Source organism: Thamnophis sirtalis, unplaced genomic scaffold (assembly GCF_051295495.1).
Source record: "Thamnophis sirtalis isolate CommonGarterSnake01/CBP01778 unplaced genomic scaffold, rThaSir2_p1.2 scaffold_3, whole genome shotgun sequence".
NCBI lineage: Eukaryota > Metazoa > Chordata > Lepidosauria > Squamata > Natricidae > Thamnophis > Thamnophis sirtalis.
In genome coordinates this window covers 70478467-70496291 of record NW_028261383.1, presented here as the reverse complement: position 1 = coordinate 70496291, position 17825 = coordinate 70478467, and the positions used below count along the sequence as shown (strand labels likewise).

The 17825-nt window shown below is 39.6% G+C and overlaps 1 protein-coding gene across 1 annotated transcript; it reads right to left on the bottom strand.

The window, feature by feature from the left end:
* Nucleotides 1-2234: 2234 nt before the first annotated feature.
* Nucleotides 2235-3099, bottom strand: LOC148047997 (platelet glycoprotein IX-like). The gene has a single exon (XM_087707813.1). It carries the CDS (start codon nucleotides 3097-3099, stop codon nucleotides 2500-2502), a length of 600 nt encoding a protein of 199 aa, XP_087563939.1. The 3' UTR covers nucleotides 2235-2499.
* Nucleotides 3100-17825: the final 14726 nt, after the last annotated feature.

The window sequence follows — 17825 nt, the reverse complement described above, 5'->3', positions numbered from 1 at the left end:
TGTTAACTTTCTGAGCAGTTTGGTGAACGGGTTGTTGGAAGAAATCATTGGTGCAGAGAACCTGTTGTTAGATTATGTGAATCCCACCACTGCATATAGCACCTCTGTTTCACGAGCTGCACTGGTTGCTGGTTTGCTTCCTGGTGTGATTCAAGATGCTGATTACCTATAAAGTTCTACATGGCATAGACTGGTTACTTGAGAAACTGCCTGCCTCTGTATCTGCTGCAGCCAACTGGCAGGGTTGGCATGCTCTGTGTTCCCCTGATTAAACTATTGGGACTCCTGAAGGGTGCCTTCTCTGTAGGCAGCACCTGCCCTTTGAGACAAGGTTCTCTCTGAAATCTGGATAGACCTCCACTCTGCTGCTGTTGTTTAGAAGAACTTCAACACCTGGCTTTTTACCCAGGCCTATGGCAAGAAAGAGTAAGACCCTTCACTTCATCATGCTTTCCTTGTTTTATCTTTAGGTTTTATTGATTTGATTGTAATTTCTTTTACTTTTGTGAGCTACATAAGGTTAGGGTTAGGGCACAGTCAGGTGTGGTATTACCACTTTATCATTAATTAGGCTTGCAATGGCTGCTGAGAGGGTAAATGTCTGACATTTGCAAAGCTAGTCTCTTTCTGTAATACAGTAGGATAATAAACTTTCCCTACTGGGAATTCTATAAATATGTTGGGACTATACTTCCCTGAGCAACCAGCTAACATTTCCAACAGTGATGTGTTTGCTTGGGAATTCTGGGAATTTTAGTTCCTCTTATCATTAGAGAACCATGGTGGAAAAGACTGATATAGTGCATGATTTATATCTCATATAACCCATGAGAAAAATGGGAGTATTAAGTCTAAGTTGATGAAATAAATTAAGTAAAACATTTTATCATTTATAAAAGGGCTTAGACATTAAGGAGATAATGATAATCCTTGATAAATCCATGGTTTGCCATGCTTGGAGCAGTTTCATTTAAATTTATGGTCAAGACTAACTGAATTTATATCCAGACTAACTTAAATTACATATTTGTAATATGTTACAATGATTACATTTTGATCCAATGCTAGTTAAATAATTGTAATTTCATGCAAATACATTTATTTCTGCCATGCTCTCTCTAGCATAAAAAAATGATTTTGGATGAAAAACCCTTAAATTCAAACATGATATCATCCATATAGAATATAGACAGGTGTCTTCTGAGCATAACTGAGAACTCTTCAATAATTTGAAGTATATTTGTGGAGTAAAATAAAGGAAATTTGTGTTGTGGAACTTTACTAGAATTGGTGGAGTGTGTACTATCAATTTGCTTCATTTAAATCAATAAATCCAACACAATTTTCAGTGATACAGTGCTTATTAAATAATAAGATGCACTGTGGTGCATTATTCTGAAATGATTATCACACGTTGTAGACTAGGACTACTCAGCCTATACATTTAAGACTAAAGTTGATTGAAGCAAATTGAAGTCCTTGGATACGCCCATATTCTAGTAGATAACTGTCAACATTCACTAGAAATACAAAAACTGTGCAATTTGTCCATTTAACTCCCTTAATTCTTCTTAGAGCAAGCAAGAGGATAAATAACAAATACATATTGTGAAATAAATAATGGGAAAATATAGAGAAAGATCATAAATGGAAACCATTCCACCCCCCCACCCCAATACTGTAGATATCTAGAATATGGTAGTGCAATTTCATATTAAAAGAATAATCTGAAGCAGAGCTTGGCAAAAAGCCCAAGTAGAACCCTGTGAAGGAAATATGGATGTATTTGTGACACAGCCACCAAACTCACTCATCAAATTGCTGAATAATTGTGTCCATATTTTTTTTTAAAAAAATTAATCATCCCTTCAGTAAATGGTTTGGTAACTTCCAATTTCTAAATGGATAGGGATTGCAACGCTGCAAAATAAACTATTTTCCAATCCTAAATATTCTGACCATAAAATATTTTATCAGCGGAACCATAAATTATACAATGTAGCTTTCTCGTTCAAATTCTTTTTTTCAGACGGAATTGCAAAAAATGAAAGCTCTAAATTCTCGGCCCTGGTATTCAGTGGATATGTGAGTAACTCCATTTTTTAATATGTAAGAATATGCTTTATTATCACACTGAACAAAATTTGTGTAAGATCAGGATTATTTATTCTCTTTGTGAATGATTATATGGCTGAATGACTGAATGCCATAGCAACAGAACCTGTGATACATGAAAACACATTTCAATTATGCATATCGGAGCATTAATAAGTATAGTACAATTACATAACAAAACAACTTATCTGTCAGAATTATTGGCTTAATATCATGATAGTGATTATTGGCATACACATATGGAAATATGTGTGTGAGAGAGAAAATGTTATATCTTCACCAAAAAAGGCCTTTAGTTGTGACTATAGGCACTTTCAGTTCACAAAATACAATATTACATGGATGGTTTTATTCTTACAGCTTCTTACTGCCCACTTCAGCATTTCATTTGGACTTCCGATTTTCCAGGTCATGGAACTGTAGCAGTGGGACTTCAGAAGAATGCTGCTTTCTGCTGGCTTGCAAAACTAACTGCTTTGAACGTTGCAAAACGCATGCTGCTAAAATTAAGACAATGATTGCCAAAATAATCAGACCAAGGTCCGTCCAAAAAAAATCAAGGCAACTAATTGGCAGGGGTTTCCTACATCCCTCCAGTTCATTCCCTTTCAGCTGGCTCAAGGCCTTCATATTTAGAAAAGCTGGAGTTTTACAGGTTGCCTTTGCAAGAGAACTTTTATTGAAGTCTGCCAGCCACTCCTTGAGATATAAAATAGAGCAGTCACAGTGCCAAGGGTTGTTGGAAAAATCAATTTCCTCCAAGTTGGTCAAGTTATCCAAAGCACCAAGAGGAACAGTGGTCAAATTGTTGTTTTGCAGATGAAGAATTTTGATGCTTGAGTTCAGGAGGGGCATCTCCTGGAGTTCCATCAAATTGCAGTTGGCTGCCCAACCCCAGGAATCAAGACTCTTGCAAGGACAGAGCATGCAGATCCAAGCTTGGGTTGTGTTTAAGAACAACAACATGATTAGCCCTTTGATCATTGCGATTATTGTAGCTGCGTTGCTTGTAGCTGTGGAACAACAACAACAAAAACACCATAATATGTGTGAGCTCATGTCTGTCCTATTCAACTAGAAGATGGGAGTTATATACAAGAACATCAGGAGGTGACAGTGGTGCTGCCCAAACTGTGTGTTTAAATTTGGACCCAGAAGGCAATCTGTGTTAAAGTGATTTTATATTCTTAGTTAGACTTTCCAAGTTTTCTACATGGGAAGAAATTTGATCACCAAAACATCATGATAAGACAGTGACTGAAGAACAAATATGGATTCTCCACTGGCCATATTTCTTAGATAATCCCTCTTCCCTTCTTCCATCTTATGTTAGATTTCTCTTTTCACCTCAATTACTCTGCTCAGCAGCCATAAGTATTCATATTTTTTGGATGCTTCTGATGCTTTTGTATTTCAACAATAATATTTTGCCGTTGAATACATTAACCCCATGTTTCAATTCCAGCCTTTCTCAGTTGGGGTTGTATGAGAGATTGTGATTGAGAGAGAAAACTTTGCATGCCACCTAATTAGCAGAGAACTGGTTGTTAAATTATTTGAATCCCATCACTGCAACTAATGTTAGCATTCCCAGTGATAGGATAAATGTTCATGCATTGCAACTCACATTTTCTCTTTTTGGTAACATTGTAAAATGTGAATTGTGTAGGTTAGAAATGAGTTGTATAGTGGAGTTTGTGTACATTTTGTTTTTTTTAGGCAAGGTTCCCTGGGACCTGAGCATTATTTCAAGGGTTCCACCAGGACAAAATAATTGAGAAAGGCTGGTCTATTCAAATTTAGTCAACTCCAGAAATGTCTAAAACAGAATATGAGTTTCATGCCCACCCATTCTGAGGAGGTCTGCAGAGACTATGATTGGCGGAGAGAGGCCCTAAAGAAGTTCTGGAGTGTCATAAGGCCCTATTTGCCTACATTGTTTTAACCTCTTCCTTCAGGACAATGTTTTTCAACCTCTGCAACTTTAAGATGTGTGGACTTGAATTCCCATAAGTCAGGTTTAGACATCTTCAAGTTGCTGTGGCTATGAAACACTGCATTAGTGATAACCTGTTATAGTAGTCATTTAGTAGTTTACCGCACTAGCTTTCAGAATTGATATAGATCACCCACTAAATTAGGGTGGCTCTTTCTGTCTCCAAGGAATCACCACTGCTAAGTGATGAGGACTTTTCTACCAGGCAGCAGTTTCACACACAGGATCACACTACTAAAAAAATTAAGCTCTTTTAAAATAACATCTCTCCCCCCTTTCCTCCCTCCCTCTTCTTTTTCTGTTTTGTCTTTGATGGCTCATTCAGCTGCTCATTTTCCGAAGACTACAGCTTGCGTTGTTGGTGATACAGCAAACATCGATGCATCTTTCATAATCTGATATTATCATAAAAGCTTTGCTTTTCAATTGAGTCAATGCATGCATTCAGTTGAGATGAAGTACTAAATAAGCCAATGACGCACAGACATTTGAGGCTTTCAGTTCTATGCTTCTTATGTATGCGTTCTTTTTGTTAAGACATGACACCCTACCTAACATAGAGAGTGAGCTGATGTTTTAAATGGGTCTTTGAATAATTGTAATGCTATGTGGATGACCCACTTTTCTAAGGCAGCACAAATAGAAGACAATCAGATAGTTATTCTCGTATACGTTGGATGTGCATTAACTTTTTTTAAAAAAAATTTGCTTTTTGTAGCCGCCCATCTCAACATGTGACTCTGGTTAGCTTTATCATTCATAAAATCACAGAACTGTGGAGTTGGAAGAGACCACAAGATTCAGGTAATCCAACCTCCTTCAGTGTGCAAGAAAACCAGTTAAACTGTTCTCAAGAGGTGGCTGACCAGCCTCTTCTTAAAATCTTCTAGAAATAGAGAATCCATAAGAGGCAGAATGGAAGTGGCTTGAGTCAGTTCCTTTGTCTTATGGCTGAGAGAAGTGTCTGACCCAACACCACACAGGTAGGCTTGGGCCTAAGGGAGGACTAGAACTCACAGTTTACTGATTTCTAGTCTAACATTATAACAATTTTACCAATTATGAAGCGGGGTGTTAAAAATGTTCCATTATATATGTCAAATGCACTAGGTATGCCATTGTTCTGACCTAGGCTTAACAGAATCACGAAACAGACTCCTTATCCTGAACCCCCCTCCCCTCCTTTTTATTTGATTAATGTGAATTCCTGGCATTCACATTCAGAAAAGTCCCAGCAATAAGCCTTTCAAGGTTTAATTCAAAAACAGACTTTATTAGCCCTTGGATAGTTGCCAGGCCAAGTTTCCAGTCGCAACACTGTAAAATGAAATACCTGGCAAGGAGTCTCTGTGAGGCACGGACTCAGATAAGCAAATTTTCACAATAATACCATGTTTCCCTGAATATAAGACCTCCTGGATAATAAGCCCTATCAGGGTTTTGAGCACATGTGCTAAAATAAGCCCTCCCCTGAAAATAAGCCCTTCCTGAAAATATTCTAACACAGCAGCAGCCATGAGGTGACCATGTTCGCAGCCTCCTGCACCTCAAAAATAATAAGACCTCCCCCAAAATAAGGCCAAGTGCTTATTTCGGGGGTCAAAAGAAAATAAGACCCTGTCTTATTTTCGGGGAAACACGGTAAGTGAACTAATCGTCTCCTCCAAACACTCCTCCTCTTTTGCTCCTTTTATTCCCTATGGGAGGGGCCATTCAGCGTCCACTTGTGCCTTTACTTCCGAGTCGACCCCTGTTCCTTAGTTATTCCCTTTTCCTGACAGCTCTGCGTATATGCACATCTGGAACAGGCTCCAACTGATCTTCTGTCCCATTTATCTCTGACTCCGAAGACAGCTGATAAATATCGGACGGCCCTGGCCCCATCTCTGCCTTTGATGCAGAGCACTCATTAAAGCCTTCCTCAGACTCCAGGACTGGCCCACGTTCCTCTTCAACCTCCTCACTGTCCGAGTCTGCCGCCAGCTCCACTGGCAGCTGGCAGGTCACAACAGCCACTGATTTCACCAGTGCAAAGTAGAGAAGAAAAAAAGATTTTGATAGCCTGTTTCTTCTAATGAAGCCTGGAATAATCCACCGAGGGCTTATAGGTTTTGTACAAAGTACAACAACACCCTATTACTATTATTCAATTTTATTATATAAATTGTCCCTAAGAATCTTTAGAACTTATTAAAGTACAGAGAGATGGTGCTCAGAATGCATTTATCAGTCAGGGTAAAATGAATGATTCCCCAAAGGGAATATTTAATCCTTATCTCAGTATGAAGTACTATTTATTAAAATGGTTAGTATTTACAGTAGGAAAAAGGTGATTTGTTTTGTGGGTGTGTTTATTCATGAAGAAACTATGATGTTAAATCAGGTTTTAGCTGCTTAAAGATGGATATGCTGCAGATTATCTTCAGCAATTTAACATGAAAAATTAGCAAGGTTAAAGAAAAAGAGAAAAGGTGCAAAAAAAAAAGGAAAAAAGAGAAAGAACGGTGCAAGCTAAAAAGAAAATTGAATCATATTTCTTACCTTTTTAAAATTTTTGTTCAAATTCAGTGTGTTCTTCTCACTGGAGCTTCTTAACTGGCACCAATGGAGCAAATGCAGTAAGTGGTTTTTTTTTAAATTCAGGAAGGAAATGAGTTTAGTAAGGGCTCCCCACAGAAGACAAGTCTCCATCATTATCTCCTGAACTGAAGGGCCACTCAGATGCAGGATGTTTCCTGTGGTGATGGGAGGAGGGAGAGATTCCTTTAAGGATGCACATCTTTCTCTCTCATCCTTGCTCTATGCTCGCCTCACCCACATCCATGGTTTATGTATTCTACCCATATCCATGGTTTATGTATGCTGGTCGGTCTCATAACAAGAGACATTGAGACTGCAGGGAAAGAAACAAACTTGGTCACATGGACCACCTGTCTCACTCAACAGAATGCTGCTTCAGAGAGAATTGGGAATTGCAGGAGTGACATTTGGGCCCAGTGGTTTTGGCTGGAAAAACAAGATAAGTGAAATGCACAAGTGAACAGTGGCCCAGTCTGCAGAAGATTGGTTTTAATGGATGAGATTTGCCTGACTCTGCAGGGGGTCAAGAAAGGATGGCATCTGCAACCATACAATTGAAACCCTGTTGTTGTTGTTGTTGTTGTTGTTGTTGTTGTTTTTACATGTGTTACATGCATGGGTCATATAAAAAGTCATATTGTTGCAGCTGTCCTTTTGGCTCCATGGATACACCCATGCCACTGCTTTTGACTAGGTTAATAAACAGCCACCAGGTCTTCATGCTTTATGATTATCATAAAACTTTTTGGACCTTGCAGATCAGCTCTTCTCTTCCTCAGATTCCTATACACATGATTCTCACATAACCATGATTCTTCATCCCCCAAATCCTATGCAGAATTTTAAAATTAATCAACTTTAAATTAATCACAATTTTGTATGTTTGTAACTTGAGCTCCCTGTCTCTTAAAAATGATGATAAATGATTGTTTTAAAAGAAAAATGAGGAGTCAAAAGAAATCTTGGCATTAAAATTGTGCCATGCTCCACCACCTGTTTTGAGATGCTGTTTAATTATTTTTTATTTTGAAAAACTGGCCTAAAGGGTATCTAGGTCTATTCCTTAGCACGCTAAAGATTAATTGCTAATCTTTCTTTATAAGATGATTTATAGTACACATTTGTTTCTTAACATTTAAGAGCTGCTTGAAAAATAGCTACAAGCAGGAGAATAAACCTTTTCAACCCTTTTCAAAATGATCTTCATGTGGAAATAGAAATGGTTCCCATTAAAATTAACACCCTGTCAGCTTGTCAGTTCTGTTGCCACAATCTGTTGCTCAAGAGACTTTTAATGAATGCAGTGCTGGAATTGACTAGCAAAGATTCAGTCAGTCAGTTCGTTCAGCACACTCCCCCCCCAAAAACCCTGTATCTTATGCATTTCCTGTCCACCTCATCAGACGGTGTGAGGAGGGGGGAAGATGTTTTGATTCAGAGAATGTTCACAGAGCAACTTTCTAAAGGAAGTCTAAGTGTCATTCCTCATCTTTTTTATTTATTTTACTCTATATTATTGCCATCAAAGCACTCCTAGCTTCAAACTAATGTTTTCTGGAAACTCCAAAAGTGTAAGAACAATCAGCTGAGGTAGAGCGTCCATTGGGGGGAGGGTTAAAAAAAGTCAAATGCCAGTTGCACAATTGAAAGCCCACCTGTGTTTTTATGTGTGTTACTTCAATTATAGGTGGGCCATGGTTTCCATAATATGAATGTGGTCATTTGATTTTTTTTAATACTTCCTCTTGAGGATGCTCCTGATCTGAGAAGTAATCTGTTTGCTTCCACTATGAGTGGTAGCCACCAGATTAAAATTGGCTGAGCATTTAATAAGTAAGAAATTTGTTGATTATTATCCATTCTCCTACTTTATGAACTGGTTGGTTATTCCATTGATTTCAATATTTGTTTAGGATAACCCGCTCCCTCCTTAATAGGAGGGACGCGGGAGACCCCTTGCAGGGTAGGGCTGAGGACTATGCTCAATTCTTGGCAGACAAAATAGCTCGGTTTCGGTCGGACTTGGACTCCACCGCAGTAGATCCAGCCGAGACACAGGAGGACTACTTGGCAAATCACCTCTGGGTTGAGTTCCAGGATGTTGCCTCTGGGGATGTGGACAAGGCCATTCGAGCTGTAAGTGCCTCCACCTGCATTCTGGACCCGTGTCCCTCCTGGCTGGTTGCCAACAGCAGGGAGGTGACACATGGCTGGATCCAGGCGGTCGTGACCGCCTCCCTTCGGGAGGGGCACTTCCCCGCCGTACTTAAAACGGCGGTGGTGAGACCCCTCCTGAAGAAACCATCCTTGGATCCAGCCATTTTAAACAACTTTCGTCCTGTCTCCAACCTCCCCTTTATCGGGAAGGTTGTTGAGAAGGTGGTGGCCTTCCAGCTTCAACGGGCCTTGGAGGAAGCTAGTTATCTTGACCCCTTCCAGTCTGGCTTCAGACCTGGTTACAGCACAGAAACCGCTTTGGTCGCATTGACCGATGATCTCTGGAGGGCCAGAGATGGAGGCTATGCGTCCATCCTGGTTCTCCTTGACCTCTCAGCGGCTTTCGATACCATCGACCATGGTATCCTTCTGCGACGACTGCGGGAGGTGGGAGTGGGAGGCACTGTTCTGCAGTGGTTCTCCTCCTACCTCTCGGACAGGTCGCAGTCGGTGTTGGTCAGGGGGCAGAGATCGTCCCTGAGGCCCCTAACATGTGGGGTGCCCCAGGGTTCGGTCTTATCCCCCCTACTATTTAACATATACATGAAACCGCTGGGCGAGATCATTCGGAGGCACGGGATAAAATACCACCAATATGCGGACGATACGCAACTGTATCTGTCCGCCCCGTGCCAACTCAATGAAGCGGTGGATGTGATGAACCAGGGCCTTGAGGCCGTTAAGAACTGGATGAGCGCTAACAAACTGGTACTCAACCCGGACAAGACCGAGTGGCTGTTGTGTTTCCCTCCCAACAATTTGACTAATGTACCAACTCTTAGGCTGGGGGGTCAAATTCTATACCCCTCAGATAGGGTCCGCAACTTAGGAGTCCTCCTGGACCCACAGCTGACTTTTGACTACCAGCTGTCAGCTGTGACCAGGGGGGCATTTGCCCAGGTTCGCCTGGTCCGCCAGTTGCGGCCCTACCTAAACCGGGAGGCTCTCGCAACAGTCACTCGAACCCTTGTGATCTCTAGGCTGGAATACTGCAATGGGTTCTACATGGGGTTGCCCTTGAAGTGCATCCGGCGACTACAGTTAGTCCAGAATGCAGCCGCGCGAGTGATAGTGGGCGCACCGCGGTTCGCCCACGTTACACCCGTCCTCCGCGAGCTGCACTGGCTACCTGTCGGTCTCCGGGTGCGCTTCAGGGTACTGATGACCACCTTTAAAGCACTCCATGGTAGTGGATCTGGGTACTTGAGAGACCGCCTCCTGCCGATTACCTCCCTTCGACCAATTAGATCGCACAGACTGGGCCTCCTCCGAATTCCATCTGCCAGTCAATGTCGACTGGCGACTACACGGAGGAGAGCCTTTTCTGTTGCAGCTCCGACCCTGTGGAACGATCTCCCCGTTGAGATTCGTACCCTCACCACCATCCAGACCTTCCGCGCAGCCCTCAAGATCTGGCTCTCCCAGCAGGCCTGGGGATAGGTTTCCAAGTTACCCGCCCGAGTGTTGATTGCTGAATGAAAGTTGTGTTTTATTATTTTTTCTTTGTTCACATTTTGTTTTGTCTTTTGATACTGCACCCCCTTCCCTTGTGATTGTAAGCCGCCCTGAGTCCCCTCAGGGAAAAGGGCGGCCTATAAATTTTAATAAATGAAATGAAATGAAATGAAATATATTGAGAAACAGGCTTTACGAGCCTATTTTCTTCCCTACTTCTGAAATTTCTTTTCCAACATGCTCATGATTACTACTTTTTTATTTGTTTAATTTAATTTAATTTAATGTGCATGCCACCCATCTCACCTAGAAGTGACTTATGCTTGTTGCCCCCTTAACATATTCCATTTTAGAAGTGAAACCTGTTTTTTTTCTCTCAGCATCACTTGGGCAATTCTGGTGATATACAGTATATTCAAGTTCACGCCCAGAAAAAAAAGAGGTCAAAAAAGCTGAATTTTGTTGGCATGACAGGTATCGCTATTGACACAGAGAAACCCAGCACTCAGTTGACATTCAGTTACAGCTACTGGTCCCTCCAGAATGAAGAAAGAGGACTCCTATCAGTACAGCAAATAAAATGGCATCTTGGGAGATATATCATTTTAGATCTAAATAAAAAAGGGTGCTTTTCTGCAGATGTGGGTATCCAGTCAGCATCTCTTTAATTTTCCTAGGCAAGCATGGCTATTCTATAAGCTTTGGGAAGTCTTAACATTCTAAAGAATCCAGTGACAGATATGGTGCATGCATACATGCATACCCCAAAGCATCTTTTTGAGTTTGGATCCAAAATGAAGCACATCCCCAATCTATTTCTCATCCATTTCTCTTTCCCAAAACATAGCCAACCTTGGCTGGTCTCAAAAATCAAAGCAATGTGGAAGCTGGTTAGTACTTGGATAGGAGACCATTAGCAAATATTAAGATTGTAGACCACTTACAAGATGATAAACCTCCCAATTTAGCTGTCAGTCCTAAAAATCTCTCCCATCCAAGTACTAATCTGGTCCAACCCTCCTTAGCTATCCATTCCAGACAAGGCTATCCAGATGCTATCACCTGCTGGGACACGCTATGAACCCTATATAGCATTATCATAACATGGGCAGCTGGAAGATATGGGGAATTAGTTATTTCATTAAATGCAGGACACATCTGAATGAATTCCACAGCATCCCAGATATTTCACTTTTTGAACTGGCTATGGTTCTTGCTCCTTCATACCTAAAGGGAGGAGAAGAGAGAATTAATCATTGCATATATTGGTTCAGTTGGCTTGATGCATAAAAACCAAAGAATGTCTTGGAATAAAATTAACTTCTAAAATTAATAATTTGGCAAAGGTCTATTATATGTCCTTGATAGGAAAATATTGCAATTAGTATTTTTAATTAGCATTACAGCAATAAATATATTACTTGCGTTGTTATTGTTAAACATCTTCCTGTCTGTTTGATGCATGGAGAACTGTGAATATGACAAAACACAATGAATAATTTTATCATAGATAGAAATTGTAGAAGTGGTATATAAACTGGGAAAATGAGTATTAATTGTATCAAAGCCCTACTCATCCATTTAATGACCAGCAAATTTGTGGAACATCACTTCTAGAATTCTGAACAAGTTGTGGTTTCAGTTTGGGGTCAAATAAGGAAAGAATATTTAAGCATTCTGCCTTGGCTAAGAAAAAGATAGAGGACAGCAAGGTTGATATATGGTCAGTTCCTCAACAATTGAAATAGTGCTGAACATTCTGATGCATCTCCCTTAACACCCATAGTTTGCAGCTAAACAGCCAACACAAATTTAAAATCCACTGGAAAAGAGATTTAGGCTGAAAAATAGACTATTAAGCAATGATCATTTTTTAACCTGTCCAGTAAATAAAATAAAAATTATTTTGCCATTGCTATTTTATTATTGGGGCTTGTCCTTTCATCTTGCTTGCCACAGAAGGAAGTTACCCAACTAACATTTTTGAAGGATACATTCTCATGATGCCACCTCCATCTTGTTGCCAGCTCATTTCTCAGGCATCTTTAGGTGTTTTGGTATAACAATTTATTTCTTTCTCATCCCAACCCAAGATCTCCCATGTGGACAATCAAGGGCACCATAGTCTGAAGATGATTTGGCTAGCTAGAGGTTGGGGACTGCCCAGGTCTTATTGATTGGGTAAATCTGCTCTAGAGATGCCATTTCCTGCAGATCTGATTACTGGGCCCTGCAATACCATTGCCATTTTGTATTGCTATGGAGATAGTACTTTAAAAAACCCAGTTTAAAATAGTAATAGACTTCCCCCTTTTTGAGATATTTATTTTATTTATTAAATTTATATGCCACCCATCACACTAACAAGCTATGATGACCTACCAGGAGATAAGCCTATCAAAGTTTGATAGGTCATCAACAACTGTGAGAAGAGACCCTGCCTGAGGAGGCTGGAGGTAGGAGAAGGGGAGAATGGAAAGAAAAGGGAAAAAAGGGAATAAACTACAGGTTATGGGAACAGAGAGGAGAAATAGCTATAGCAGCTCAGGAATAGATTTTGTGAAGCTTGAAGAAGAGCCTTGGAAAAGCTGTTCAAGAGCTTTCCTTGATGGTGAGCTAAACAAAATGCAATTGAACTGAATTCGAGGAGAAGGAGAAAGCTGCTGTGGCAGAAACTCAGCTTCAGTCACTGGTATGGAAAGGGAGGGAATGCATCAGTGGTGGGTTTCAGGAGGTACGCCTCGATACTGGCATACCGGAGCCTGCCCGGAACACCAGGTACCATTCCAGTATGGTGCTCTGGAGGGCCCACCTGTCCATGCTCCTTACCTGTCTTTAAAGTCTTCGGTGCTTCCACACACGCGCATGGTGCATACAACACATGCGCGATGCTCCGCTGAGCAGCTGGAGCATTGCGGAGGCTCACAGAGGTGTCGCTGGACAGTACGACGCATGTATGCATGTGCACACAGGATTGGTTTTGGCTAAACCAGAGAGCAGAAAGTGACACTGAGAAATAAGGAAGGATCAAGGAAGAAAAAGGAGAGACGTGGATAGCTCCAATCTGTGTTGTTTTGATTCTGAGAGCAGAATAGTCCATTGTAAAAACAACATCTGAAATAAACAACTTTATCTTTTCATTTTTTTAAATGTCTATCATATTTATATATGATTTTATATTTTGTCCCACTATGCTAGCCTATGATTCCTTCATTTTTCAAAGAGTTGACACAGTATAGTCAGGACTTTTTAAGACCTTGGGAAGCTTGGGGCAGAGTATCCTTTTGAATACTTCCAACCCCAGCCTTCTCAACACATGCTTCTTGCTGCAGTCTACATCTACATCTATCTACCTATAGCTATAAATCGGGGTGAAATTCAGCAGATTCTGACAGGTTCTGGAGACCTGGTAGCAAAAATTTTGAGTAATTCGGAGAACTGGCAAATACCACCTATGGCTGGCCCCAGAGTGGGATGGGAATGAGGATTTTGCAAAATCCTTCCCCCCAGGAGTGGGGAGGTAGTGGAGATTTTGAAGTATCCTTCCCCTCCCATGCCTACCAAGCCACGCCCATAGATCCGTTAGTTCAAAAAATGAATTTTACCACTGCTATAGATGTATAAAGTAAGCCAGTTTTGTGCAGTGATTGAGGCATACCAGGCTAGAAACCTGAGTTTCCGTTCTACCTTAGGTACAAAATCAGCTGGGTGACCTAGGCCAGTCATTTTCTCTAGGAAGGAAACAATGGCAAACCATTTCTGAAAATACTTGTCAAGAAAACCGTGGGGATTTGTCCTGGCAATCTCTGAGAAACACATTGAAGACAATTGTATTCAATTAGACACAACTGAACATAGGGGAAAAAAACCACACACACATGACCCAACCTATATCTATCTTTTCTCCATGTGTTTGCTTTTAAAGCCAATATTCCAGTAATTGTGAATGCATAATAAGATTGGTAATTCTGCAATAAGTCTTTCTATTATATTGTGACTTAGTTTTGCTTTGAATTAAAAAAAAAGGAAGATCCATTTGGTCATTTCAAATACAAAGTAACTTTCAGAAGGGATTTCCTCAAGTGTGGAGACTGGATCAATAGTTTTCACTTCCCTCCTTTAAAAATGTCCTTGGTGGAGTGTTATCCCTGACTGACCGGATGTGCTCAAGGTACATTAATGTTAAAATACATGCTAACATTTACATTGAACACTTAGTTTGATATTAAGTTGAGAGAACGTGACTCTTTGCAGAATTTCACACATCTTAATGGAAGAGCTAAAATGTAGCAGACTCTAATAAATGTTCCACTTTCTTGCATTCTCAAAGGTTTCTTCCAATGGACTGTTTTCTTCTGGGAATTGATTATCCTGTCAGTTGTGAGCTTCGCTTGCGTTCTCTTGTAAAGTGATTCATGCATACAAATGGAGTGATTGAAATCCTGCTGCTCTTTGGGAGCTGGAATTTAGGCTATTTGGATTAAAACTAAACCTCCAGATGAAATACATGAATTTGTTCAATGAGAACAAGCCTATGTAAACTATTCCAGAACACAAGCTATTGTGTAGCATTCAATCACTTTGGGTTATCTTTCATTTCTCTTAGCTATTTATAGTTCAATTTATCTATCTTCCTACTCTGAAATTAAAGCACTTTTCTATAATCTAGTATTATAATATACATATTAAATTGTGACATGGCTTCTAATTCTTTTAACAAAACAGTTGACGGCCAAGAAGTATTGTCATCCATTGAAAGAAAATCTACACTTATTAAATTATTATTGAACTCTCGCATGTGCCATAACAGGATCTAGATTAGTGAGACTTGGGTTTAGAATAGGTGAGATGCAGAAGACCAATATTAAGAAAGTCTTGCCATTGTTTTAAAAAATGGAAATGGAATGGAATTTCAGAACCAGTTTAGTTTCCATAACATTAAGAAATAAAATATCGACTCTAATTCTATATTTATAAAGCTTTTATTGTCCGATTTAAGCTGCAAATCAGCATCACATTCTTCAAGACTTTACTTTGTTATAGTAGGCAATTTGGATAGATATCTTTGATATATTGTTTAACATCTGTTTTTTTTAGTTTAATTAATGGGAAGTTGCTTGAGAAAAGATTGGGATGCTATTGTTTGTGAAACGAAAGCCTGCAGTGAATAGTCATCAGTGCACATTAAATAATGTGCTGTTATTTACGGACTTTTTAATTGCCTGCGTAGTTCTTCCAATTGATCTATCAAATGCAGGTGTTTACAGCAATGAGGGTTGAAGTGAGTACTGTGCATTGCTGGACCAAAAATTGTAAACTGGGAACTGGGAAGAATCAATTTAATTTTTTTTCTGCCTTTATTTTTTCATATAGATAAATGACGTAAAACAATTGGTACAATTAATGAGTTTTCCATGAGAAAAATAGGTGAGCTGATTAAGGACAATTGGCAAATCATTCAAAAAGAAAATTGCAGTCAGGCTTAGCATTTCACAGGAACATGTGGATCACATTATTGATGTTCTTCAATATTAAACGATTTCTGCAAAACAGGTTCCTATCAGTCTGCCAACAAAGAAAAAAGCTTGACATCTGCCATCATTTGTTGTCACTGCATGAGAATGAAGGTAAGGAAATTATTCACAGCATTGTGATAGCTAATTAAAAAAATGAGCTTATCATTATGACCAGGAAATGAAGCATCAATCCATGCAATGTCATTACAAAGCTTCATCTATGAAGGGATGAAGTCCCCTCCACAGACTTCAACAGGAAATTTCATGACTTTAGAGCACAGATGGTGTTATTTACATGGATTTCCTTGAAGGCAGATCACATTGCAACACTGAAAACTTTGAAAGAAAAACAAACAATTTGGCATAATTGGGGGGGGACCCAAGAAATTTTGTTGCATCACAACAAAATTTGGCTACTAAAGAGACAATTGGAAAGTTGAATCTCACTATCTTACCCCATACCCCATACAATCTAGATTTGCTGACATGTAAGTTTCAGGTTTTCCCCAAATTGAAATAATGCCTTCAGATGCATCAATTTGACTTGAAAGAAGAGTAAAAAGGGCTGTCAGGATGTGGTTGCAGAGACAAAGTGTGGAATTCTTTGGTGACAGCTTGGAAAAACTTGACCATCATTGGTAGAAGTAGTAGGGAGAGAATAGTGGAGGTTGTATGGAAACATAAATACAGACAATAACACAGCTCATGATGTTGATGGAGTTTTGTGGGTCATATTTATTTTGATTTCATGGAATATCACTTAAGGTCATCATGCATAAGATAGGCATCTTTATAAGTTTGTAAATTACAATTTTCTGATCTGGACTGGAAGTCCCCAGACTAGTACTGAGTGATGAAAATAAATACAGAATATAATGTTTTGCACGCCTGTCTTAACCCACCTATTTTGTTTCTTTCTTTCTTTTTTCTTATAAAAAATCCCACACAATTATCCAGGACTTATACTACATTGAACTATAATACAAGTACTAGATTATATTATGGGTATATAGCAACAGTTGTTATTTAATACAACAACTTTAATAGAAGTGGAGTGGAGAACAAAATACAGGTTTGAGAAATGCTACATCCATAGAAATAATACAAATTCCATGTATTATTCCATGTATTATTTCTATGGATGTAGCATTTCTCAGACCTGTATTTTGTTCTCCACTCCACTTCTCCGCTTCCTCACAATATTAATCCCACTACTTCCTGTTTCCTTTCTGCTCTTCTCTGAGACAAATTCACAGTTTGATTAAGTGCCATCAAGTTGTTTTCAACTCCTAGTGACCACATAGATAGATCTCCTCCATGACAGTTTCTCCTAACCTGTTCTCCCAACCGTGCATTCATCGCTACCATCCATCTTCTCTGAACAAGTGTGTTCATTTTAAAATAAATGATCTGTGGATCAGCAGCATAGAGATGACCCAAGATCATTTGGGGTGGAGAAGCTCAAGGAGCCATCCAGAACAACACTTCATTATGGATAAAGGAGGAAATCAGCAACAATTTTTTGTGTGTGAGAAAAACATTTTAATTCACTGCCTTCTTGTGCATCTTGTTGTGAAAAAACAAAATCGCATTCAACTCTGTGATATTACAGGGTGGCTACAGAAAAGAAAGGTTTCTGGCACAATTCATTTTAGTAGCTATTTTATTTCTATTTTTTAATACCCTTCATTTATAATTTTTATAAATTTCTCAAGATGGCAAACTTATCTAATACTCTTTTTCTCCTCCTATTTTATCTATAACAACAACCCTGTGAGGTGGGTTGGGCAGAGAGAGAGAGAGAGAGTGACTGCCCCAAAGTACCCAACTAGTTTTTCATGCCTAAGGTGAGATTAGAATTTATGATCTCCCTATTTGTAGTTTGGTGCCTTAGCATCTTTTTCTCTCTGTATACTCTGGAAAATAGAGTTGCTACCATCCAAATT